General features: G+C 34.6%; 2 protein-coding genes across 2 annotated transcripts in view; one reads left to right on the forward strand and one right to left on the reverse strand.

Moving 5' to 3' along the window:
• LOC127875434 (uncharacterized) overlaps window positions 1-27,763 on the forward strand; it is a 666,243-nt gene that overhangs the window by 129,977 nt on the left and 508,503 nt on the right. The window lies entirely within an intron of this gene.
• LOC127865467 (uncharacterized) lies at window positions 215-27,356 on the reverse strand. The gene is made up of 5 exons (XM_052405359.1): window positions 26,696-27,356; window positions 16,834-17,960; window positions 817-893; window positions 581-693; window positions 215-230 (listed from the first exon to the last, which is right to left on the reverse strand). Exons 1-5 carry the CDS (start codon window positions 27,010-27,012, stop codon window positions 215-217), a joined length of 1,650 nt encoding a protein of 549 aa, XP_052261319.1. The 5' UTR covers window positions 27,013-27,356.

The raw sequence follows: 27,763 nt of genomic DNA on the forward strand, positions 1-27,763 counted from the left end.
TCAATAACAAATGTTCAACAGCATAAAATATGGCAAATTAATAAATCTCACATCAAGTGTTACCTTTCTGTAAACATTGCGTAAAATATCAATATATACTCCTCCAAAGATTACTTAAACAATTTCATATTTTATTTAAAAAATATTCATCCATATACATTTCTTACATGGCATGGTGTTTATAGAAATGAAAGTCTAAAAATAGCCTCAGTTGCTATGTACAAGTGCATCTATTTACAAATATGAAATTTTCAGTTGAAATGCTTTGTTTTTTCATGCAAAGTTTACAAGAACTAAATGTTAGGACCATAATGACACAAACGTTATGACAACATAACATAATATGCATTACATCTTATGTTCCAACAAAAACCCTCACATTGTGTAATCAGATAACAATATGTGCACATAAATTATTTGTATCTTTAACTACACACTAATGTTGTATTGTAACATCACACACTTCTATGTTCGTATGCTAAACAATTAACACATTGTCATTGAAATATTCATCACTAATTACAACTACTAATACATACATGTACACACTTCCACTCTGAACACCAGGATGTTGTCACACTGTCCAACAATGATGGATGATGTGGTGCTGCTGTAGCAGACTGACCGTGGCTTCCACACTCCATCCTCCCGAGTAGCCAGCGTAGCCAGCTTACTCTCTCCCTCCCTGCCCATCTGTAGTACAGTGTTGGACCAGAGTCCACAGACCAGCACCTGGCCTGCAGGGGTCACATGTAGACCACGTGGCCATCGTAGTGCATAGTCTGTGTATGTAGCCAGGAGTGTGCCATCCCTGGCCAGGGTGAGAAGCTTGTGCTGGTACCTGTTGATGATGTACAGCCTGTCTCCTGTGGGACTCACAGCACACTTGTATACTGCAAAACAGAGTAACATCAAGATATTGAATTACTGTTAATGTTAAATAATTTTAACAAACTTACTGCAGTGATATTGTATTACGCATATGTTGCTATAAAGAGGCCTTTACACATCTAAAATATATGCATACATTTCAATGATTCAATAGTTAAGCGTGACAATAAACTTCAGTAGCAGAGCTTTTGTGATAACCTTTGAAATGTTGAAATGCGACTAGTGAGTTAGATATGAATTGAAGCAAAACAATTACACAGATGGAAACAATTACACAAACTGAAACAATTGCACAGTTCTATCAACAGGTAAACATATTGTACATGTACAATCATTTAACAACCACAAAATTAAGACAGGGTCAGAAAGTGTCTCACTGCCAGGAACTCAGTTTCTATTTATAGACATGTCATGTAGTGACAGTCAAAATACTTCATTACTCATATTTATAAATCAATAATAGTGAATCTTGTTTTGGCTACAATGTACTGTAGCATTCAAAGGGCACATATGAATTATAGAACAAATATTTTATAATACATCAGCGGGTTTTCTGCTATTACATCTGAATTTTATTTTATTATCATCTCACAAAGTATATAACTATAATTTATAAGATTTTTTTTCAAAATAATAAGATAATGGCCTAATGGGTCAATATTTGTTGATTAAAACAAGATGTGTTTGTGAAACACAATGTCCCCCTATATGATGTTTGACCTTGTAGGATGACCTTGACCTTGTGAAGGATGACCTTGACCTTGACCTTTCACCGCTCAAAATGTGCAGCTCCATGAGATACACATGCATGCCAAATATCAAGTTGCTATCTTCAATATTGCAAAAGTATTAATAAAATAAGCGATTTGGGCCACATATATTTGACCTCTGACCTTGAAGGATGACCTTGACCTTGACCTTTCACCACTCAAAATGTGCAGCTCCATGAGATGCACATGCATGCCAAATATCAAGCCATTTGGGTCACATATATTTGACCTCTGACCTTGAAGGATGACCTTGACCTTGACCTTTCACCACTCAAAATGTGCAGCTCCTTTGACCTAGTGACCTGAAAATCAATAGTGGTCATTTGCCAGTCATGATCGATGTACCTATGAAGTTTCATGATCCTTGGCATAAGCATTCTTGAGTTATCATCCGGAAACCATTTTACTATTTCAAGTCACTGTGACCATGATCTTTGACCTAGTGACCTGAAATCAATAGGGGTCATGTGCCAGTCATGATCAATGTACCTATGAAGTTTCATGATCCTAGGCCTAAGCATTCTTGAGTTATCATCTGGAAACCATCTGGTGGACGGACCGACAGACCAACATGTGCAAAATAATATAACCCCTCTTCTTTGAAGGGGGGCATTATAATATATGCAATCAAAATTAATTAATTATAGACAACGCATTTTTACTTTAACTTTTCATTAGAAAATAGTGCAAAAAACAACAACAGTTAAAAAATGTATGTTATATGACACTCAGATCATGCATATTTATACATGTATGTAGCAATATTATTCAATAACATTTCAAAACATCAAACCTATTTCTAGTTTATCACTTAGGCACTTGGTTATTTGAATTTGAGTATGAAGTACCTCCTTTGCATTTAAATTGTATTGTTATTTGCATTTAATCAGTATATTTGTTTGTTGTTGTATTTATATAAAAGAAACATGCATTTATATCTTGCTATTACTTTTTTATAGGTGTTTGAAAGTACTGATCAGTCATGATGATTCTTCAAGTCCACCGAGTTGGAGTAATTCCAGGGATCAGATTGAATGATTTCATGGGTTATGATATCAATATATATCGTCTCCAAAAATGGCTATTTATTCTTTATAAGGTTTGGCATTAATGTATATATTTATGTAGATATAATTTTAACTCAACAGTAACATGCCTCTAGTACAAAGATTCTTAAGATTAACAAACACTTTTTTAATATGGACATGAATGGTTTTTGTGAGAACAAAACATAACATACTTTATGTGGTAGGACTAGGAAATTAATATTAACTTTATTGAAAACCATTCAAATAAACATTAAGATTAATGTATGTATAATAATAAACTTATTTATTTTAGCTAGACTGCATCCAAAGCCTTAGGCTTATTGAGATACTTTCAAGTCTGTTTCCTGGGAAGAACCAGTACATAGTGTTTTTGTAAATATCATGAGAACCCTCCCCAAGAAGAGATCAAACCTGTGGCCTCCCAATGGCTAGGCAGGCACCATATCTACAATGCCACAACAAGATTATTAAACAATACAATATATAAATAAATAAATAAATATACACTACAGATCCATTATATCGCGATTGACGGGGTCCAAAGATCGCGATCGCGATATATCCGGAGCGCGATATAAATCAAGACATGTCTGACTTAGTTTTTAAGCAGTTTATGTGCAGTTAATGTGTCAAATTTCACCAGTGTTTTCATTTTATGTACGGCGCTGCTTTATCTTTGTATCGTAATAATTGCAAACCAATTTTACATGTACTTTTGTAAAACAACAACAAAAAATTTATTTGTATAAAATAATATCGTAATTAAAGTTTTGATTACCATGGAAATTGTAATGCCATTATTAATTTTTATTTTCAGGTACGCTCAGCGTAATATACACCTACATTTGTGTAGTGCCTACATTTGTGTAGTGTATTAAAGATATACACCTACATTTGTGTAGTGTAGAAACCTAGATTTACGCTACTTTCCTAGTTATTATTTTCACGTTTTAATTAGCGATATGGCACGTAATGCGCTTAAACAAATTATCGTTGCATTAATTACGCACAATGTTAATGTTTCGTTTGATTCTCAAATGAGCTTTACTAAATTTGTAATCCGAAACACGTTTCCGAATTTTAATGCTAATGCGACATTAACAAATTCTAGCGTCAAATAAACAGTGCTAAAATATCCTTTGTCTCCATAAAAAGCGCGCGAAAATTATGCAGACATGTAGAACGTCGCATGGAAAGTGAGAATGTATTTTGTGTTGTATAAAAAAATGAACATCACGTCAGGCGATTTACGCGTGTTCAGTGGGAAAAAAACGCCCCGATTGGACATTATTTCATCACATCTTTAAATAGTAACAAATGCCAAAATGTATTTGATATTAAGAATAATTGCAAATGTGTGTGTGTACTGAGCACTTTTATCGTAAATATTTACCGCAGTTTGCTTTAAAACTGAAATATACGGGATTATCGGGTAATGATGAGCGATATCAACTGTATAATATAAACAAAATGAAACGACTGTAGATACGCATAGTCAAACAATAGTTATAATAAGCTGATAATTAACACAACGACAATTTAGTGTTTATTATTGATGTGGCTTCAAACAGCTAAATGTCTCAGCTAAAATATAATAGCAAAAACAACAAACTGACATTATTATCGAGAATGAGACACTCATAACTCAAGTGCTGCAAACAACTCAATCCGTGTTAAAGCAACACTGTCACTTAAGGTCTGTTTTCACGCTTCACTGCGTGTCAAGTATAAGCCGCGTAAAACGGGTGATCAATTACTAGCCAGAACCGGTTGTTATCGCAGTTTGCATATTGTCAGATTATAGCTTGTCAACGAATTTTTAAAAAAATGTGTTTTTGTGATAATTCTTGTCGGATTTTTGGGAGCCATAGCCGACTCGCGATATAATGGACAGCGCGATATAACGGATCGCGATGTAACGGAGTTGCAGTGTATACATATAAGAGTTATGTATTCCATTTATGCCAGGTCACATGCTGATGACACCAGTGTCATTGATGGCAGCTCTGAAAGTGTCGGTGGGCAGGCATCTTCTGACGAGCATGAAATCTCCACAAATAACAAACAAGAGGGCCATGATAGCCCTGTATCACTCCACTGCTGAAGAAAAGGCTGAAACAAATATTCTTGGCATGTGCAAATACTTAAATATAGGCCCTAGTTAAGCACATGTACACTTTTGTGACACCCTGGTCTGGGTCAAATTTAACCTCAGGGGCATAATTTGAGCAAACGTTGTAGAGGACTACTATATCTCACTGCATACAAAATGTGGTAGCCCTAGGTCCTATAGTTTAGGACAAGAATATTTTAAAACTTTTCACAAATAAGCAAGATATGAGCGTATATAATGTTCAATTTTGTGACCCGCAGGTCAAATTTGACCCAAAGGGCATAATTTGAACAAACTTGGTATAAGAGGACTATAAGAATGATGTAACTGCATACCAAATTTGGTAGCAATAGTCCAAATGGTTTTTGACAAGAAGATTTTTTTTAAAGATTTTACAAAATAGGCGCTTTATACGCATTTATTCAATTTTGTGAATCCCCGGGGCAGGGTTAAAGTTGACCCAGAGGCATTATTTGAACAAATGTGGTAGAAGTTTATTAGATGTCTATTATATATGTAACATACCAAATTTGGTAGCCCTAGGCCCAATGGTTATGGACAAGAAGATTTTTAAAGTTTTCGCAAAAAAGGCCCCATTAGTGTATGGTCAGTATTGTGACCCCCCGGGCATGGTAAAAATTGACCCAAGGGGCATAATTTGAACAAACTTGGTAGAGAACTGTTAGATGTCACTACATACCGAATTTGGTAGCCCTATCATGCCTTGTAACACTTTTGTCCTAGTAAGCTGACTGAACTCAATTCGAACTATCATACATGTAGGGATGCTCTTAAGCCTTGGTTATTTGGCGGTCAGACCGATGTTAAAACGGTCACGAACTGCTTGTTTACTGGAGTTAGAATAAAATACTCCAATTAGACAGGGTGATGGAAAGTTTTGTTTACTTGCTGAGATCACGTTTTCTGGAACATGACCATTTGTATAAGCATTTACATAAGCATTAGTATAAAAGAGGGGTATTTTAAATCGAGCCATTATTGATAGCAACTCGCACAGTAAACATTATAATTTTACGGCTTTACGGTAAGTGCAGGAGAGAGGGACATTTACTTTCTTGACGGATTATATTTGTGTTGGAGTATCTTGTTTCTTTCTTGTTTTGATCTTGTTCAATTTCTTTATAAGAATTACATACATTTACAATACAAATAAGAATAATATACATTTACAATCAGGGTTCGACATTAACTTTTTTTACAGCCAGACCATCGGACCAGCTCCTCTTAAAATGTACTAGCCCGAATATGATGTCTACTAGACCATAAATGACATAACAAATAAACACAATTGTGTCGTGTAACTGTTTAATCAATTATTTATCAGTAAATAATTAGTGAACACAAGAAAGTCATTTTGATGCAAAGAGTAAAAAATAAAATAAAACTATTTAACAACATAAATTGTTTGTTTTAATTTCACTGTTTATCACCAGTTAAATAAATGATGTCTGTACAGCAGGTGACATTTATTCAAGGTCATCAAAGTCTGGCCTCCTTGGCCGCTGTGCTCCATGCAACCACAGCTCCAAGGCCCTTTTTCCAGCATAATCTGTGTCAGTTTTACCGTCGGATTCTTCTTTATTAACTTATTTGTCGGATGAAAATCCAATCTTGAACAAAGCCATTCTTTAAATAACATTCTCTCGTCTGCCATGCCAAAATGTTTACATTGATGATACCGATTGTCAATAGAAGTTGTAAAAACATGATGTAAAGTTCTAAGACACTTCAGAAAATCATTAATATTCATGACAACTTGACCAATGGAAACAAGCAATTTCTGCGGGAAGCTCTCCTTCGCGTCTAAAAATAGCGATGAATCATGTTAATTCTCCGCGTTTATTAATATACGCTAGTTTTGTTCTGATGTAAATAACGGATACGAGAGTTATTTTACACATTAAGAGAAAAAGGTTTTCGGTTAGTTATAGTTATATGAATCAGTATAGATTTGTTATGTACGACCAGTCGGACAAGCTAGCCCACAGTTTTACTAGCCCGACCACCGATCTTACTAGACAATGTCTGTCGGACGTGCCTTAGTGTCGAACCCTGACAATACAACATATACAAACATTTTAAACAAGAATAAAAGACTATATATGCTATAAAAAGACTTGTTGCATTCTTTCGCAAACTGATGAGTAGTTAAACGAACCTGGAACATTTTAGTAAAAACAAAAAATTACACAACGCGACTTAAACGAACCTCTGAACACTAATATATTCAAATAAGGGTAGAAGTGCCACAGCCTTATGGTTAAAGGACAGGAAGATTTTGTAAGTGTTCACAAAATAGGCACTATATATGCATATAATTGATTTTGTGGCCCCAACGGCAGGGTCAAATTTGACCCCTGGGGCATAATTTTAACAAACTAAATAAAGGACTATACAATGTCACTACATACCAAATTGTGTAGCCCTAGGCATAATTGTTATGGACAATATTTTTTTTTTAGTTTTCACAAAATAGGCATTATATAAGCATATGTTCAATTTTGTGACCCCCGGGGCAGGATCAAATTTGACCCCATGGATAAAATTTGAACAGATTTGGAAGAGGACTATTAGATGTCACTACATACCAAATTTGACAGCCCTAGACCGGATGGTTATGGACAAGAAGATTTTTTAAGTTTTCACAAAATAGACCTTATATACAGTACAGCCAAAGCGGAACAAACATAATCCGCGGCTACGCCACGGCCAGATTATTAGTCCGCGGCGGCCGAATCGTGTTCACGCGGCGTATCGCCGTGGCACTCGGCATCGATCCGCGCAACGACGCCGAGTCTGTATTAACCACGCGTACTTTCGCGGAGTAAATCCGCCGCATACGTACGCGCCGGATCGAGTGAAAAGATATCCACCTACATGTACATACATGTATGTGTAGCGTAGAATTAATTACGCACAACTGTTTATGTTTCGTTCGATTATCATTATTAAATTTGTAATCCGAAACACACTTCCGAATTTTAATGCTAACGCGTCCTTTGGCAAATTCTAGCGTCAAATAAACAGTGCTAAAATATCCTTTGTTTCATAAAAAGCGCGCGAAAATAATGCAGACATGTTGAACGTCGTTTGGAAAGTTTGGGTGTATTTTGTGTTGTATAAATACATGAACATCACGTCAGGTGTAAATCGCGTGTTCAGTGGAGAAAAAAAACGCCCCGATTAGACGTTATTTCATCATCTCTATAAATAGTAACAAATGCCAAAATGTATTTGATACTTAAGGAAATATCGAGAATGTTTGTGTATCGTAAATATTTACCAGCATTTGCTTTAAAACTGGAATATACGGGATTATCGGGTAATTAGTAGCGATATTAACTGTATAATATGAACAAAATAAAACGTGTTTATATACGCATATTCAAACAATAGTTATAATAAGCTGATAATTAACAAAACTACAAATACGTCGTCACCGTCTTGATTATTGATGTGGCTTCAAACTGCTAATTTTCTCAGCTAAAATATAATAGCGGAATCAACATGCAATTAATTTATAAATCCACCATATGCTGGAGCCTTGACCACTTGTATGTGCGAAAACATAATTACGTGACCTTGTTTATGTGTGAAATACATACGCTACGGGCGGGCAACAAACTTAATAATTGGCCAGACACATTAGCTATGCTTACATGTATATGCTAATACAATCCGCGCACAATAAATTTATTATGATTTTAATTATTATTATAATTGTTCTTTCAAAATTTGTTAACTACATGTAACTAATAATTAAAAAAATAATATTTCATGATCGCATCGACTCGGCATCATGTCGCGGACTGCGGCATGCCTCGGCGGACAGATGCGAAGTTTCGCAGCGAAATGCTACTTGCCGCCGCATACTGACGCGGCTTCAACGACTGACGCGGCATCGACTCGTTTCGCCTTGCCGCCGCGGATCGCGAAATACGTTTGTTCCGCTTTGGCTGTACTGTAAGCATGTGTTCAACTTTGTGACCCCGAGGCAGGGTCAAATTTGACCCAAGGGATAAAATTTGAACAAACTTGGTAGACAACTATAAGATGTCACTACATACCAAATTTGATAGCCCTAGGCCCGATGTTTATGGACAAGAAGATTTTTAAAGTTTTCACAAAATAGGCTCCATATAAGCGTATGTTCAATTTTGTGACCCCCACGGCAGGGTCAAATTTGACCCCAGGGGCATAATATAAACACACTTAGTAGAGGACTATAAGATGTCACTACATACCAAATTTGGTAGCCCTAGGCCCAATGGTTATGGACAAGCCATTTATAAGCATATATTCAATTTTGTGACCCCCGGTCAGTTTTAAATTTGACCCAGGGGCATATTGAACAAACTAAGAAGAGAACTATTAAATGTCACTACATGCCAAATTTGGTAGCCCTATGCCATACGGTTATGGACAAGAAGATTTAAAAAAAAATCCCACAATAGGCCTTATATAAGCATATGTTCAATTTTGTGACCCTCGGAGCAGGGTCAAACTTGAACCCAGGGGCATAATTTGAACAAACTTGGTAGAGTACTTTAAGATGCTACTACATACCGAATTTGGTAGCCCTATAGGCCCAATGGTTATGGACGAGAAGATTTGTAAAGTTTTCACAAAATAGACCCTATATAAGCAAATGTTCAATGTCGTGACCCCTTGGGAAGGGTCAAATTTGTCCCCAGGGGCATAATTTGAACAAATTTGGTAGAGGACTATAAGATGTCTTTACATACTTAATTTGATAGCCCTATGCCCAATAGTTATGGACGAGAAGATTTTGAAAGTTTTTACAAAATAGGCCTTATATAAGATTATTTTTTTTATTTTGTGACCCCCGGGGCAGGGTCAAATTTTACCCCAGGGGCATAATTTGAACAAATTTGAAAAAAGTTTACCTCAGGAACATTCCTGAGAAATTTCATCAGAATTGGACCAGTTGTTTAGGAGAATAAGATGCTTAAAGGAAAAGTTAGCGCACGGATGGACGCACGACGGACACAGGACCATGATATAAGCCCCGCTAGCCTTTGACCAATGGAGGCAAAAATCAGAAATAACCATCAAATATGTTAATGCCTCAGACGATAAAATCATGTTTTATACTGGCTTGCCAACTTTCGTTTTTTTTTAATTCTTTGTTTTTGACATCGATTGAATTTGGTGCCTACGAGTTATGTTCTGAAAAACTGAAAACTGTTAAGATTGAGAAGGGCGTAAAAAAGTTGACCTGTTGATGAGTTTCAATGACATAAAATAAATAAACAAATTATTTGAATTGTGATTCAACAAAATGAAAAAAAAACCTCTTCATTGCAAGTACTGTATTGATAAATAAAACATTTGTTAATTTTTAATGAGTTGTATCTTTTCATTGTATTGTTGTTCTTTGAGTGCTATGTACAGTCACATGTGACAGTAACATATACTTTTAAATCACATATATCACAGGCCATATAAGTATAGATTGATATATTTATCACAACAGTCCATATTTATTTCCCAATTGATTAAAACTAAACAATTGGCCATGTGTTTATATAATGAACCAACAAAGACTTGAAGAATAATATGAAAATAGTTTTTATTGTTACTGTGCCCATATGAATTTATAAATGTATTTCTTTGATGTCAAAATGAAACACTTCAGGTATCTGTAAAAAAACTGTTGGAAACTTTCTTGGTTCATTGTAAATGAGCATATATCTAATTACATAATTTTGCAGACATTTCTAAAAATTATGGGATACAGAGATATTGCTCATTTTTAGAATTTTCCACTTTTACCACAATTATTCCTAATTTTAATTGTATCTCTATTGATGGTTTTACTATATATATGAAGAACAAAAATTAAGGAGACACTCATAAAAAATATTCATAATCCAAGCAATTTAATTTCACGGGATTAAATCATTATCAGTAAAAAGCATTAATATTAACCGACTGGAAATTAAATCAGAATCTTAAAGCAAGCAGACGAATAAGGCACTTACTTAATAAATTAACTCTTTTTGGGAGGCACAAAACATTTGAGCTAGAAAGACATTCTCCTAGCAGAGTTGTTGTTTGTGCCTCAACATACAACATCTCTATAGCGGGCTCAATTCCAGAAATCTTGGCGAAACACATCAATGTAATTTTACGCTCTTTCATGGAAATATCTAGGACACCAAGCATAATATTTTAAGTAATTACCTTTAAAAACTGCATATATTGTTAATTTATTGAGATATTTAATAACAATTATGAGAACAACTTTCATGCCCATTTACACAGATGACATCACTCCGCTAAAATGTAAACAAAGGCCAAAATGGTGATGAAAAGCAAGTGTTAATCTACAAACACATTGAAAGTTTTGTGTATGTTTATGTTAAATGTTGTATCAAATGAAATAGCTAATTATGGGAACATATCGTAAGTTTGCAATTTGGATAGATAGATAATATTTATTTTTGATAATTAATAGTGTATCATTGTATGAAGATAATGATCAATGTTTTTGTTTTGTTTTGTTCTGCTTATTTGGCTAGGCTGGTCTTGGTTATTGCTCTGTCATATATTTGTATACTACCATGTGCTTAATAACCTCTTTGCCATGCTTATTTTATGTCTTTAATTGTCTTCATTAATTTGTAAGCTTACGGTTTAGATTAGCGCAAATCTCTCAGTTATCATTTATTACTATTAGTTGCTTATCATTTTGCTTTATCATTTGCTTTGTGTTGCTTATTTGGCTAGGCTGGTCTTGGTTATTGCTCTATGTCAAATATATATAATATATATATATACATGAATATATACTACTATGTGCTTCTAAGGCCAGCATTTTTTTAATTATTTGTTTTACGGGAGCGCCCGACCCTATTTTTCGACAAATAAAAATAAAAGTTTTTTTTTATTTACATTTCACCCGCAGACCTGGTATTTTATCCATAACTAGAAAAAAAAATTGCAGAGATTGCCAAAGTGTTGTTCAAAATTTGTTTATAATACGGGCTGTTTTGTTGTGCCAAGTCGACTTGTAAAGCCTCAGCGATTTTCATTGGCTATTGCAGCCAATACCACACGCTATTAGCCAATTGGTGAGTATTAACAAATGATTTTCATATTGCATTTCTGAAATGACGGACATTAACAACGAGACAAATGTAGCATATTTTAAAATCAAATTAATTGAAAACGGAGCAGAAACAATTTCAATTATGAAAGTTAATCTTCAGAACACCATTGTTGATATCATGCCCATATTATGTGATACGAAATTTAAAAAAATAGAGTTTTTTCAGAGGTGTCACCATTGATTACTTTCGGTGTGTTTAAACAATTTGGGTAGGTTTAATAAATATGCATATGTATTAAAATGCATATCCTGTAATATTTTTATAGATAAAAATCAACATCCCGAAAATGTCCAAGAAGTACTACCGGTACTTTATGTTTCTTTATAATGAACATTAGGACTAAACCACAGGTACGTGCATCAATAATCCCATTCCCCACCCACTCATATTTTTCTTTATTTATAAAAAAAAATATGCAACACAGCTTCTGAAGAAAATAACATTGGCTCCCGATGTTTGTATGTCTGTCAAAGTCACAAGAAAGTTTTATTTATTTTTCTTGACATTATTTTTCGAAAATGAGTTATTATTTAGCCGAAATTTGATGATCTATCAACGGTAAATAATGTTTTCATACTGCAAGATTTGTACTGCAAGGAATGCAAATAAATTTATCACACCTCAGGCTCTGTTGATAAATGTGCTCAGGGCCCTCGTTTGGCCGTTTTTGGGGCCAAAATTCGGCCCCATTCCCACCTTAAAATAGTATACTTGTTTCCCCTATTTCACTTAAAAATTCCACCCTCCAAAACATTTTTTTTTATTTTTTTTTACTTTTATACCTATGTTGCCAGCTGGTATCTTGCTAAAAACCTTTGATTAAATGTATATTTATGTAAATTGCATTAAAATAGGGCAATATTAAGTGTTGAATGATTGGTGAAAAGATCTTGTAAAATTCCCCTTTTCGCCGAAAACGATGTGAAATTCCCCCCTCTAAGGGCCCCGGCCCCAATCCCCCAAAGTGTAGCAAGGGCCCTGGTGCTCAATCGGCTCTATGTATTTGTTCCAAGGGTTATTATTATCTTCACATTTATATAGCTCTCTCTGTTTATTATATATCCAAAACATGTTATTGCTGTTTCTCCTTAAAATAATACAGACAAAACATTCCATAGAAATTTTCATTTGAACTTAAACTGTGAATAAGAGAGGAACAAAATAATATGTGCAAAAGTTCACACCTTTTTATTTTGACAATACTGTGAGTCTTTTACGAAATTTTTAAAGTAAAATACTATTTTAAAGTATACAATTACATACAGTAGTTCAAAAGTTGTGTTCTATACATAATTAATCTTGCTAGTTAGTTATATACAGTCAGCAGAGTAATTCTACTACAACAATTTAAATCCTTGCTACATGTGCTATTTAATTCTTTATACGGCTTTCACTTAAGAAAATGTTCAATGAAATAAATCTAGGTTTCAAGGTATATTGTGTCTTTTACCTCAATATTTTGTTGGGGTTAATGTGAAGCCAATGGGCATGATACAAAAACTACGAAGATTACCACCATACAATGTCACATACAAAATAATTATCACCTAACCCATGCGTTTTGAGAGAATAATATTGTTTAACTCTTTATTATTTAAGTAAATATTAAGCATGTGAAACAAGGACCGGTTATTTTTAACTCCAAATGTATGATTTGATCACACCTAAAAGAAGAAAACACTAACATGTTACACACCAAATATTGAACCCCTGAGCCTTGCGTGTCTGTGTTGTTAGGGATTATCAAAGACATTAATCTATATAAATCAGTTGACCCATGAAGCGCAAACAGTTTTGACCAGGGAGACATGCTTTGAGGAAACTTAGCAAAGAACCACTATATGGTTGGCATGCAACGCAACAAACCAAAGAGCCTTGCAGTTTCGGAGAATGATTATTTTATTTATATTTATCAGGGGTTCTGAAATATGCTGTCCGAGTTGTCTGAGTCGTCTATTTCCCCTTCCGGACAAGCAGTTTTTGAAAGCTGACTTGTCCGGGGACAAGTAAAATTTCCGTGGTATTTTTTTTGAAAACAAAACTACTCTATTTTCCGAAAATCAAAAACGAAAGTTTATATAAATAGCTTATGATTAATCTGCGGACTGGCACACTTTTTCAACTGGAGGGAGGTTATTTTCCGATAATTATTTAATGTAGTAAACCAGTCCACGAGTATATATAGCAACAGCCAATCACGCATAAGAAAACAATTTTAATAGAGAAACCAGCACACATGTGTATAGCAACAGCCAATCACGCATTAGATAACACTTTTTGAACATTGCAAATGGCCGCATACATGTTCTAACGACCTGCATTCTATTTGTATATAATAAAACCACTTCAACGTCAATATAAAAAAGTGAAACTCCAGCTGCTGGAGCAGTATTGAATTTTCATTAAAACAATTAGTTGGTCCTTTATTTAAGGCAAGTGACCGATTGCCCAAACAGTACAAAACAGCACAATACAGCACAATACAAGCCAACATAAACACAAAATATGAATAAAGCTGGGGTCACCGCCTTGGAACGGTCAATGCAAAGCAACCTCACACTTGGCCCAGCAATATTCATAATACATTTAAGTGTAAATAAAATTTAACGTCATGGCATTGTAACTCAAATTAAACAATAATAAAAGGGAATTAAAATGCATTAAATTTAATTACTATTTTATTACTCAATTGCATTGAAGATACAAGAGTAACAGAGTTACAACTTTTTGACAAACGATCAAATAAAACTATTAACAATTGTCAACTACATTCCTTCTGGGCCAAGTGTGAGGTTGAACGCTCTATAACCAGGTTTAAACCCCCAATACTTTGCATTGACCGTTCCAAGGCGTTGACCCCAGCTTTATTCATACTATTTTAAGGTTGGTATGGGGCCGAATTTCGGCCCCAATAACGGCCAAACAAGGGCCCTGAGCACATTTATCAACAGAGCCTGAGGTGTAATAAATTTATTTGCATTCCTTGCAGTACAAATCTTGCAGTATGAAAACATTATTTACACCAGAGATCATATTATTTTTGGTTTTGTCGGTCCTAGACCGATTGGGGTCATGAAAGACCGATTGAAAATCCCAAACAGTTGGTCCGATTCTGTTTGCTATTAAAATTCCCATGTCATGAAATCGATTAAACAGTGTACATGCTAACACACCCTAATGACATTCTTATCTCGATTAGGTGTGATAAACCATTTGCTGCAGTCTCTAAACCGGTCAGGACCTGTTTATTGCACGTCAGGCCAAGAATCAAAATCTTGTGAACAGCGGATTAAAGACGCATCCAAAAAGACGCGTCTGAATGCACGCGCTGTAACTAAACAAAACATGCTGATACATTTTCCACCAGCGTAATAATCGGGTAATATAATTATGAATGAAAGTTGCGGATCTGATCGACAGAACAGCCGAAAGTTATTTTTATGCGCGGAACTTCACATTAAATAGTACACAAGAAAAATAATATACATTGAATAAATCTTTAGTAAAACCGTGTTAGAATCGAAATAATTCGTGTACTTTATACTTTGTTGTTGAATAACTCACGACCGGAAAATTAGATGCGTGGTTTCAAATGCTTCGCTCTTGTGATTAAATCCCTACGCATCTAAACTATCGCCCGTGGGTTATTTGACAACAAATTATTTCTCAATTATTTGGTTTGTTGTTGTCAGTAGCCAGCCTACGCACAGAAATTTGTTTGGTTCAGTGCATGTTTGTAAGCTATTATCGAGTCGACAACAATTTAAATCATCGGTATAGACTTACACAGATTAATAATATTGACAACGATAAAAAAGTCTGATAAAACAGCACACGAAACAACAATGAAATACCAAATGATAAAACCAGTTGAGAAAACTCGTTCCATTTAAAAAAATGTCTAAGGGAATTTTACTTGTACAGGTATTATACCACCTTCATGAATGGCAAAATCAATGGTATATATTTTAAAGTAATTTGTCATGATTTCGGATACTCATCCCCATTTATATCGGGACCGATTGATGTTGCGGGAAAATATGATCCCTGATTTACACATCCTGATAACATTAGGCCAGCATTATTTTTTTTTACCGGAAATTTTTCAAAAAGAAGTACTGACTGAATGACAACTATATTGAACAGTTTGGATCCTGATCGGACTGCTCTTTTGGAGCCAAAATAGTCGCAATCACCCCAAGGTCCAATTTCCTGTTATGTGGCTCATTTTTTCTCATGATTGATACAAATTATTATGATGTAAAGCAAGTCTGTTGTATATTAAATAGTAATTTTTAGTGTGCATATTCCACCCATGGACGAAAGTTACAAAGTTGGTTGTTATTTAAAGCTATTAAACAATTTAAAAAGTTTTCAATTCTTTTTTATTTAAGTCAAATGCATGCTATATTTGTTATAAACATACATATGATTAACACTCAACAAAAGTTTAACGATCACAATAATACACTACACACCTGGCGTGGTTAATGGTCTCTATTGAAGCAATATAGTATAATACATGCGAAAGGTGCTTTTACATATAAATATATATAAAAATATGTTTACTATTATTATAAAAAGCTTCTACAACAGTGTAATAAGATATATAAAACACTTAAAGGTTAATGCAAGTATACATGAGGTTAAATTGGCTTTATTTTAAATTTTCAAAAATAAAAATAATAATCAGTTTAGACAGTTTTATTTTTATTTTTTTGGTAGACTGCTTACTTTTCATGATTTTATTTTTATTTCATTTATTTATCCCCCCTCTCAATTTTTTTGAAAATTTCCCGTAAAAAAATAATGCTGGCCTAATGTTATTAGGATGAATCCACCATGATTCTTACCTGTATCATCATCTGATGTATCTTTATAAAGTCTGCAGATTTGTTTGCCACTCAATGTGAACTTGTACAGAGCAGTACCAGAGCTGATATATAGGTCACCCTTGTTGTGGGCAATACCTGTACATTCATGTTGTAACTGAAACATCTTGCCAAGAGCGAGTTGGCCCTGGATGACTGTGATAAACTGGACCTCATGTATGTTTCTATAAGTCACAGCCACTGCAACCTCACTGGGTGTGATCTGACAAATGTCCTGTGACTCAGCCCTCACATCCAAGTGGCTCACCGCATGGTACTGCTGGTTCAGCAGCTTGACCTTCTTATTATTTCTGTCTGCAAGAAGCACTTGCCCATCTGGGAGAACACAGATGGCTGTGATAGAGCATGATTCTGAATCACTTGGTATTCTCACAGTATGCTCAGACTTTCCCTGAACAGTAAACACATAGTTAGGATCTACAACTCTCACAAGACCTGACAGTTTAGACAAGTACTGTTCAATGTCAGTGTGAGCTTTCATACTCTCTTTCAGCCTCCCCAGACCTGACAATCTGACAATGTACTGCTCAGTGCCTTGTATAGTCTGTTGTAATACCGAACATTCAAGTTTAACACTGTTCTCATCCAGGTATGATTCAACTTGTTGTATTTTGTCAATGCATTTTCGACTAGCTATAATACAGAGTTTCTTGTTGTTGTTGTCACTGCTGTATAGAAGGAGTTCATGGAGTGCTTTTAATTCATGATGATGACGGATGCAGGTTTCAACGCCAGTCTTGAGAGAATCTTCAAGACTTGATAGTGTAATTTTTGCTTCATTTAAAGTAATATTTTCTATATGAAACAAAGTGGAATGCATTAATTCATGGATTTTGTTTTGCTCAACTTTAGGTATTTTCTTTAAAGTTCTCCTCACAATTTTGGCCATAGTGGATTTAATTTTGTCGTTCATTTTGTGTACCATGAGTTCTTGCCCCTGGTATGAACTCTTCAGATCCTGGATTCCAGACTCACAGCAACTCTGCAGTTTCCTCAGTTTTCTCATATTGATCAGGAGCTTCTCAAACAGTTCTTGTACTTCTGCTGCCTGCTTCTTGGCTGAGTTAATTGTTACTTTTTTGCATTTTCTGAAAGAAAATCAATAATTTCAGGGATTTTGTGGAGGTTTGTTGGCTATGCTACATGTATGTGGTATGTATCATCCATGATAAAATCGTGACCAGTTTGGGTCGTCCATAAAGTATGTCACGCTCCAGGTGGAGGGAGGGGGTGTTAGAAAGTGTGACAGTTTGTGACATGGGGAGGGTGTGGGTCAGGCCAATGTGTGATGTCACACATTTCTTAAAAAACTATATTTATTATTTCTTAAGTAGAATTTTAAAATAATTTTCAAAAAAAATAATTTGAATTTGAATTAGTTTTTTGTCAAAATAAGACGAATTGCGTATCTTCTGAATGTGTTGTTCGAATTTTAAAAGGCACCTTAGCACAACATCCACACAGATTTAATAAGTAAATAATATTCATTGAATAGATGCCAGTCATAACTATGGATGAACACTTCACTTCACCATGCATGGATGATGTCCAAAGTGAACATTTTTTAATTTAACATGTTATTCAATGAAAAACTGTGACAACTGTTGACAAATAAATTATTCTAGTAATGAAGTGATTTTAATGATGTGAAAGTCCCCAAGTGAAATTGGGGACTACTTTAGAAGGGGTCCAAGATTTTGTGACAGTTTGTGACATGGGGTGAGGGGGGGGGATTAAAAATGGTAAAGAAAAGCGTGACATACTTTATGGACAGCCCCTTACTTCAGAGACTGATGATTGCCAACGGGTGTTATCCTCGTGAAAATTGTGCATAATATCATAAAAAACAAATATTTTGACACGAAAAGTGATTTAGCAAATAGAAAGTATAATTGAATCCATTGCACAAAACTGTATTTTGTTATGAGTTCTCAAATGAGCATACTAAAATTTGTAATCGGAAACACGCCATTTATGTTAACGCAATGGCAACAAGTTAATTGTAGCTTAAATTTTGAAGCTACTTTGTGTGTCCTTTGTCAAGATAAAAAGCAAAAATTTATATGTTGGTCATTTATAAAGTCTTGTCTTGAGCATGGGAAACATGTTGTTTTTGTGTGCATTTAAATAAAAAATTATATTACGAATGATTTGAAAATTGACATTTCCTTCATTAAGTTCAACTCACCCACTGGCTCTTATAGACTATAATAACGATCCTTTAGATAAGTCACTAATGAACCAGTTATTTTACTTTACGAAGATTAAACAGAAAATCCAGACAAAAATGGATTTACTCAATTGAAATACTCGATTAGACGTGCACACCTATGAATAAAATCACAGTCGGAGCGTCATAGTTGAACTCTGAGGCAATTAAGATGTTATCTATTAGTATGCATGGTGGCGTTTGCCTTTAAAAAGGGCAAAGTGGCGCTTCAAAATGGCGGAATGGCGAAGAGCTACGCAATTATTTTAATAATCCTACAGAGTCACCCTACAATGTGCCATACTACCTACGTTGTATGAACTGATTGTCATAATTTGAAGCCTGGTCACAAATCTATTATTATTATAAAAACCATAAGACTACTGTACATAGCAAATTTAAACCAAGAAGCGTCATTAGCAGAGTTTATGTAAACACAATACAACATACCCTACATTGTTAGTTATTTAACTATTAACGCCTGTATAAACCATAGGACCATTTTCGCTAAGCGACCGTCTATGGTGGTTAGTCTAAACTCTAAAATTAGTATAAAATTCAGGTCGATACGTCTTAGCTACTAGGAGCCCAATACCCGCTTACTACGCGTATCCGCGTGAGAAAGAGTTGTTTCATTTATGCAAGAGGTATGAGTTCTCCAATTATATTCATTCACAAATGGAAACATGATATTAATATCGTGTTCAATGCAATAGTTTAGAACAGTGCTTTTATAGAAAAGAATCAATAAACAATGATCGTATTGTACATGTCGCGGAGGAGATTGTTTATGAATGAATAAAATTGTCCACTTTCTGCAGCGTCTTCATGACGTAGTATTTTTGCTCAGTCCATTCATAATATGAGGCTATTAATAGTCGATAAACAAAGGAACGGAACGTCCACGGGCGATAACAACGCAATAGGTAACGCTCTCACATACACCTCAATGACGTAGTACAGGTCGTTAATTGAGGCTATAAATAGATTCGGGAAAAGTGAACGCTTATTTACATTCTCAATTAATAAAACTTTCAACATAAGTTCAACAATAACTTATGCAATACGATAGACAAAAACAAAAAATGTTTCATAATCGCTAAACCCGAATATCATAAACAATTTATAATAATTATACGAATGACCTTTTTCGTAACCTCGTTCATGCTACTACACGGGTATTTCTGGAAAACGTTCTTTGGTTCTCAACAGATAGCGGCGATCTTTTGTATTTACGGGTGCTAGCAACGCAATAGTAGAAGGTTAGTAGAAGGTTTAGCTTGTTATTTTCACAGTTCTCAATACATAGACAAGGATATGAGTTCATCAATTACTACAGGCAACCTCGAAAATGCTTTATAATTGCTAAAACAGAAAACAACTAAATATATTATATTAAATATATTTAAAACAATAACAAGGGCTGTTTGTAAAACATGCATGCCCCCCATATGGGCTCAACGTTGTAGTAACAGCCATTGTGGGAATATGTTTTTTGTCATTGTGACCTTGACCTTTGACCTTTTGACCTGAAAATCAATAGCGGTCATCTGCCAGTCATGATAAATGTACCTATGAAGTTTCATGATCCTAGCAATAAACGTTCATGAGTTATCATCCGGAAACCATTTTACTATTTTGGGTCACTGTGACCTTGACCTTTGACCTAGTGACCTGAAAATCAATAGGGGTCATCTGCGAGTCAAGATCAATCTACCTATCAAGTTATATGATCCTAGGAATAAGCGTTCTTCAGTTATCATCCGGAAACCATTTTACTATTTCGGGTCACCGTGAACTTGACCTTTGACCTAGTGACCTCAAAATCGATATGGGTCATCTGCAAGTCATGATCAATGTACCTATGAGGTTTCATGATCCTAGGCATAAGTGTTCTTGACTTATCTTCCAGAAACCATTGTAATATTTCGGGTCGCCATGACCTTGACCTTTGACCTAGATACCTCACAATCAATAGGGGTCATCTGCGAGTCATGATCAATGTACCTATGAAGTTTCATGATCCTAGGCCCAAGCTTTCTTGAGTTATCATCCTGAAACCACCTGCTGGACGGACCGACAGACCGACCGACATGTGCAAAGCAATATACCCTCGCTTTTTCGAAGGGGGGCATAATTATCTTTTAAAAATGTAGTCGGCGTATATGCTGACTTTGAAATAAAGTTTGCAATTTACTTTTCTAAATAAATAAATACAATTCAACAAAAGTTAAACTATTGTGTTGTGTTTTTCATTTGTAAGTTGCATATTCACCGCATGGAATGTGTGTTAGCATTGTCAAATCACACATGAGTGTGAGTAGATAAAAACAAGGGCTGTTTGTAAAACATGGATGCCCCCCATATGGGCTGTCAGTTGTAGTGGCAGCCATTGTGTGAATACGTTTTTTTGTAACTGTGACCTTGACCTTTGACCTAATGTAAGATATCATCCGGAAAATATTGTACTATTTCGAGTCACTGTGACCTTGACCTTTTACCTTGTGACCTGAAAATCAAAAGGGGTCATCTGCAGGTTTTTTTCCCCACTTTTTGGGAAGATAGCCCATGGCTTTGGAATTGGGAATTTTATCGGCATTCAGGGGTTCTGCTGTCGATCGCCATTGGCACCAAAAGGCGCTAATTTTTTTTAAGTGGCTCCAATTTTTTTAAAGTGGCGAATTTAAAAAAATCGGTAAAATCCTATCCGAAAATGTACTGCGAGTCAAAAAGCACGCGACCGAGCATAAGCGGCCAGCGTTTGTAAGTTGTAAATATTGATTTACCACGATGTTAGCGACCTACAGTGTAGAGTGCACTGAAATCACGGAAGCGTGAAAGTGTTACAGTCGGTGTTTTTACTGCTATTGTCAAGTTTTATGGGGGTTATTATCGGATTAACGGTTCTTTTATGATAAAGAACACTCAATTATGTAACACTTAGGACAAACTGGCACAAAGATCAATGATTATAACGATATATAAGGCGGTGTTAATTTAAATTGAGATGTTTGTCGTTCAGATGTGTATCATTTTTTTCCCTTTCAGTTTATGTGCATCATATAAGCCAAATGACCAAATGTAACTGTTAAACAATTAAATTTAGATGTTTTATTTTCTGAAATGTAAGTGTTAAACAATTTAATTGAGAGGCTTTATTTACTGATGTTTGAATTTTTTTCCCTTCAAGATGATGTACATTTGTGTGATTGTATGTTTTAAAGCGGGTATATACGATTTTTATATGTGCTGAATCGTAAAATATTGATACAAATATGTTATAATAACACACAATATGCAAGAAAAATGATACATTTAAGACGAATTTCATAAAATGCAGCAAATACAAATTAGCGCCCCGAGCCGATTGTGACGAAGATAATTCGTAATTATTTTCCTACAATAACCGATGCATTCGTCTTTTTAGTAAGTGTTCGTGTGTCATATGAATCGATATCGCTGCAGGAATTTCAAATGAACCGTTAAACTAAATTTAGATTCACATCGTACATGCATGATATACATGCTGGCGAATTCGGCTGTACAGCCTTTTTCGATTTCAGAATTAAATATCTGGCTTATTTAGCATTTTCCGACACATGTTCTTCTTTACTTTTATTTTAGTTTATATTGAAATATATGTATAATAAGTTTTTACACATTTTATATTAATTAATAAATATTTGACAAGATCGTATATACCCGCTTTAATAAATTTTTATAAAAAAGGTATGCAGCATACTGTTCCATTGATGTTAACATTATTAGATAAGTTTGGTTATATGTGATTGTTTATCATGTGCAAACCAATGTTTTTATGTATAAATAAAGCTTATTAAGACTTATGAAGTTACTTATTATTATTTATGTATTTACATACTTTTAAAAGTAATAATATAGTCAATGACATTGATGTTGTAAGGTTTCTTAGACGATTGTCATAATTAATAAGGTCGGAATGACTGACACTTTCGCGCTGCGAAAAAAAAGGTGAGAGGGGGTAAAATGTGGGGTGTGGTAATTTATAAGATGTTTAAATTGTTTATTTTTTTTTTGATGGGTGGGGGGTAGGGGGGTGGGGGTGAGAGGGAGGTATAATGTGGGGTTTATTGATTTATTAGATGTTAAAAAACAAACAAATTTGGGGGGTGGGAGGTAGGGGGGTGGGGGTGAGAGGGGGGTTAATGTGGGGTGTGGTAATTTATTAAATGACGTTTAAAAAAAAATGGGGGAGGAGGTTGGGGGTGAACAAGTATGCAAAATATAAAAGCAATATGTCAAGGGACAATGAAAAAATAACAAATAATCTCACACTGACATTAACAAATATCCTCTATTTATTAAACATGAAATTTAAACTTATTGCATTTGTTTCCCCTGTATATAAGAAAGATATAAAAGTGTATTACCTCCCCTGTCCTGCTTATATTTATATTAATCAACAAAATTAAACATTAACACAATATTTAATATACAAAATATACAAAAAAAATCTCATATTCTGATAATATTTTTACTGATCCACTTTATTTTACTCAAATGATTATGTTTCATTGGACTGATAATTATAGATTTAGGATTACAGACCAGTTGCTTCAGTTATATTGTTCAGAATTCGCCCTGTTGGTTGCGTATGTGTTCTTAAGTTATCATCCAAAAACAATTTAAATATTTCGGGTCACGGTGACCTTGACCTTTGACCTAGTGACCTCAAAATCCATAGGGGTCATCTGCGAGTCATGATCAATGTACCTATGAAGTTTCATGATCCTAGGCCCAAGCGTTCTTGAGTTATCTTCTGGAAACCACCTGGTGGACGGACCGACTGACAGACCGACCGACAGACCGACATGTGCAAAGCAATCTACCCCCTCTTCTTAGAAGGGGGTTTATATATATACTACGAGAGAGCACTTCATATGTGTCCTCATACGCCTTGTTATGAGTATCTTTCTTCACTTTCGAAATATATCGTATGTTGATATTTGATTTAAACGCAGTTTTCATTCGAAACATTTAAATCACATGTCAATAGCGCCATCATGCGAAAATGGGTCTTATGCGTTTCGGCAAGCGTTTGTTAAACCCAACATGTGCTTTTGCACAGGCAGGCCATAGGCGATGCTGTTCGCTATAAAATCACTCAATATGTTATGTTTCTCCTTACCAGAAGGAGAGATAGCTGAGTGGGCTATTTATATGATGGGCGCATATGGAATAAGACCCATTTTCGCATGACGAGGGTCACTACAAATCTAATTGCGAATTGAAAATGCCACATTAAAGAACAATGCTTTCTAATTCAAAATTGAATTCAAAATAGCAAACTTGTTAATAATGGCAGCCTATCCACACATTAAGGAATGATTTCCAGACGTGCTGACCAAGTACGTTAAACATTGTGGTATGATAAATAAACGATTTTCTCTTATCATGACACTATACTATTTCGCTAATGATTGTTTTCATATCTTGGAGGCTAAAGTGAAATTCCGCGAGATGGATTGTTACGCGTAATTGTAACAGGGCAACAATTTGTGTCGTTTGAGCATACTGAGAGTAGTCCGGAAATCCTTACACTGAATTGAGCACATACGCAGTGATGTTACAAAAATTTAGAGGTTGTATCTCGAATCAGCTTATTAAATATTCGAAAATATTCATGCGTGTCTGTTGGCGTTATTTAAAAGTCACTAAGATGAAAACTGAGTAAAACAGCTACACCTAAAAGAGCATTAGTGCTCTATACCTATGTTTATGTCAGCGTTGTTGACACTGTGTGAACTGCTCGGGTAACAAGTAAAGCATAAACAGCAATGTTTATACAGTCAATCTTGTATTAAGAGGCCACTCAAGGGAGTTATCAAAAGTGGTCTCTTAAAAAAATGGTCTTTAAATAAAAAAGGCCATTCTGGAAGAATGCTTACCCTCAATTTTAATCTATATGAAGGATAATCTCTTTTGTCAACAATGATTTTAACTTTTATAATAAAATGAATATAAACACAATACATAAACAATATTTTACTTATAATGTGTTTTATTTTTTCACTTATTATAAATTGTCATATATTATAAATGAATTGTGTGTACATATTTATTTGCAAAAACAACATATACAAGGAAATATTTTTCGCGTTTTTTCTCACCTGACACATAATTTTCCACGTTTTCAAGCACCTCGGCTTTACGCTTAAGAATGTTCTGAATTTGAGTTTTACCGACTCCAAACTCATCTGCAATTTTACGTGCACTTTTACTCTTTGACAATTCCAAAACCGGAATTTTCTCGTTCAACGTTAAAACTTTTCGTCTTGACATTTTAATTTCTGCATGTACGCTTAAGGAAATCTGACTCGATTATGATACATAATGAGCTGAAAAAATTAAAACACGTCAATTGAAAAAAAACAAACAGACCTGATTGGAAAATTCATTAAGTAAATAACAATGTGATTGGCTAACAAATATCTACTAATTAGCATAATTACAAATTGGTAATGTACGGATTTCGACAGATGTTGCCGATTAATAGTTTATTTTCCGCACTTCTCAGGAAATGTTTGTCGCGTACAGTGCATTGTTCCTGCACCTGTTATCTATACTCGAGAAAAATCGGCGTTGTCTCTTAACGTTCCACATAGTAAACTTTTTAAGCTGTAAACTGTGCGTAAAACGTTCCTCTATAATTGAACTCAATAAATTGATATGCAGTCTACAACAATACCGGTCAGAACCAGTCAACGAGACAAACCATAATCATAATGGTTGGTGTGAAAACAAAGCAGCGGTGTAACAGTACATCTTATCAGCTTAGATAAACAATTAACACAGATTTGTCCCTGAAAGATCAATACATTAACCACTTTTACCTCCTAGTGGTCGCTTAATTCAAGATTTGGACATCAAAATACATAGAAATCAGCGGTCGCTGGTCGCGTAAGACAAAAGTCGCTGAATACAATATCATTATATAGCGAAAAAGCTCCGTGGGATTTCAAAATGGTCGCATAAGACAAAGGTCGCTTAATACAAGTGGTCGCATCCACAAGATTGACTGTATACTTTTATTCCTCCATATACAAGATACGAAGATTATTGTGTATTTTGAATTTGTATATGGTGTCAAAAATCAAAAGTTTTGTACACGGAACTTTCATTATGAATTTATATTCTTGGTGAGATAGTTATTTGATATTAGAAAATATATTGTCTTTAATATGATGGTGACTGCAAATTTTCTTTATATTAAGTTCTCATTACCATTTTCATCATACTTTCTTTGCTTTCAGAACGTCCAAAAAGCATGTTGTTTTTATTTTGTCTATGTTATTTCTATGAAATAATAAGGATGATAAAAAGTGCACACAAAACTTGACCACTGCGCTATGACACACACTTTATAAAGTTGAATGACGTGTGTTCATTTCAAACTTGCGATTGATTTTGAAAAATGAATTGCGTGTTAAATAATGTAATAGCGAACATCTTTAGTGCCTTCAGCGCTTTGATTAATTCCTGACAAATAAATGGACCCGAGCAAAAGATAACTAATCTGACAAATAAGAAATACCTCAAAGTATGTTGTTTTAAGGATTTTTAATGTTAAAATACCTGTGACTTAAGGAAACACATTTTGAGCAGCACAGCTGACTGTGATCTTTGCAGAACGTCTCTAGTTGTTTATGAGTGTGTATTTCACACATAAGTATAACAGCCTCCAACTCCTTTGAGACTGGCCAGTTCCTCATATTTAGTCGGTCGTACTTTACATGTTCACTAAACAAATAGTCATGATGTAGCTCACAGCACTGTCTACAAAAACACTGTTGACATTTTTCACAGTAATACACTGCATATTCTTCGATATTCTTGTTTTTCTTGCATGATACACAACCGAAGAAGAAAACTCTATCAGACTGTGTCGCCATTTTGTTTACAAACTTTCAATAAAGTAATATAGAGCACATGTATTTGACTTAAATATAAATCTATACTCCCTAAATGATATAACATAGATGTGTTGTCACTTTCAAAGCCTTAGTGTCCACAGTGCAACAACAGAAGTATTTTAACCTCAATGTAACATGCACAATCTACAAATGACTTCCAACATTAAACTGCCTCTAGATAGGCTCTGAAATCTTTATACCTGCTGTATCACATGACACAATGATTGGTCAATATGGAGAGTCATTAAGGTTTAAAGCGATGTATTCAGACTTGTCTGTGTATCAGGTAGACTTTTGATTTAAAGAAAAACTTGTCTAAAATTTGTTTTTTCCGAATGTCATTTCCGATATTTTCTTGTGTTGTCAGTTATCTGAGATATTTGTTTTTGTAATAGTTACTTCACTTCAGTAGGTCACATTACACTATATCTATCAGGTTTTTTTTATTCATCATCGTTAATGTACGTTTTATTAATCATGGATTGGTAAATAAATATAATAAATAGCATTACCAATGTGAAGAAAAACAAATTTCTTTTACGTGACGTCTTAAAATAAACAGTTTGCAGATTTATGATATATGTCAATATTAAATTAAATTTAAAAGAGACATAACGGTTTTCACACATGTATTTTGGGGACCTTATAACTCAAGTGTTTCTACTAGGGGAACGATTGCACTGAGAAGTGCAAATATTGTCAAAACAACATCGATGGCAATTAGCGAGCT

The sequence above is a fragment of the Dreissena polymorpha genome, chromosome 1, assembly GCF_020536995.1.
Source record: "Dreissena polymorpha isolate Duluth1 chromosome 1, UMN_Dpol_1.0, whole genome shotgun sequence".
Lineage (NCBI taxonomy): Eukaryota > Metazoa > Mollusca > Bivalvia > Myida > Dreissenidae > Dreissena > Dreissena polymorpha.

Bases quoted from the DNA above. Each gene is read 5' to 3' on its own strand.
- LOC127865467 (XM_052405359.1), bottom strand. From the start codon at position 27,012: ATGGCGACACAGTCTGATAGAGTTTTCTTCTTCGGTTGTGTATCATGC. The intron at 17,961-26,695 runs GTATTTTAACAT...ATTTTCTTTCAG, and splicing joins TGTGTTTCCTTAAGTCACAG to AAAATGCAAAAAAGTAACAA. The intron at 894-16,833 runs GTAAGAATCATG...TCTGTTTTGCAG, and splicing joins TACATCAGATGATGATACAG to TATACAAGTGTGCTGTGAGT.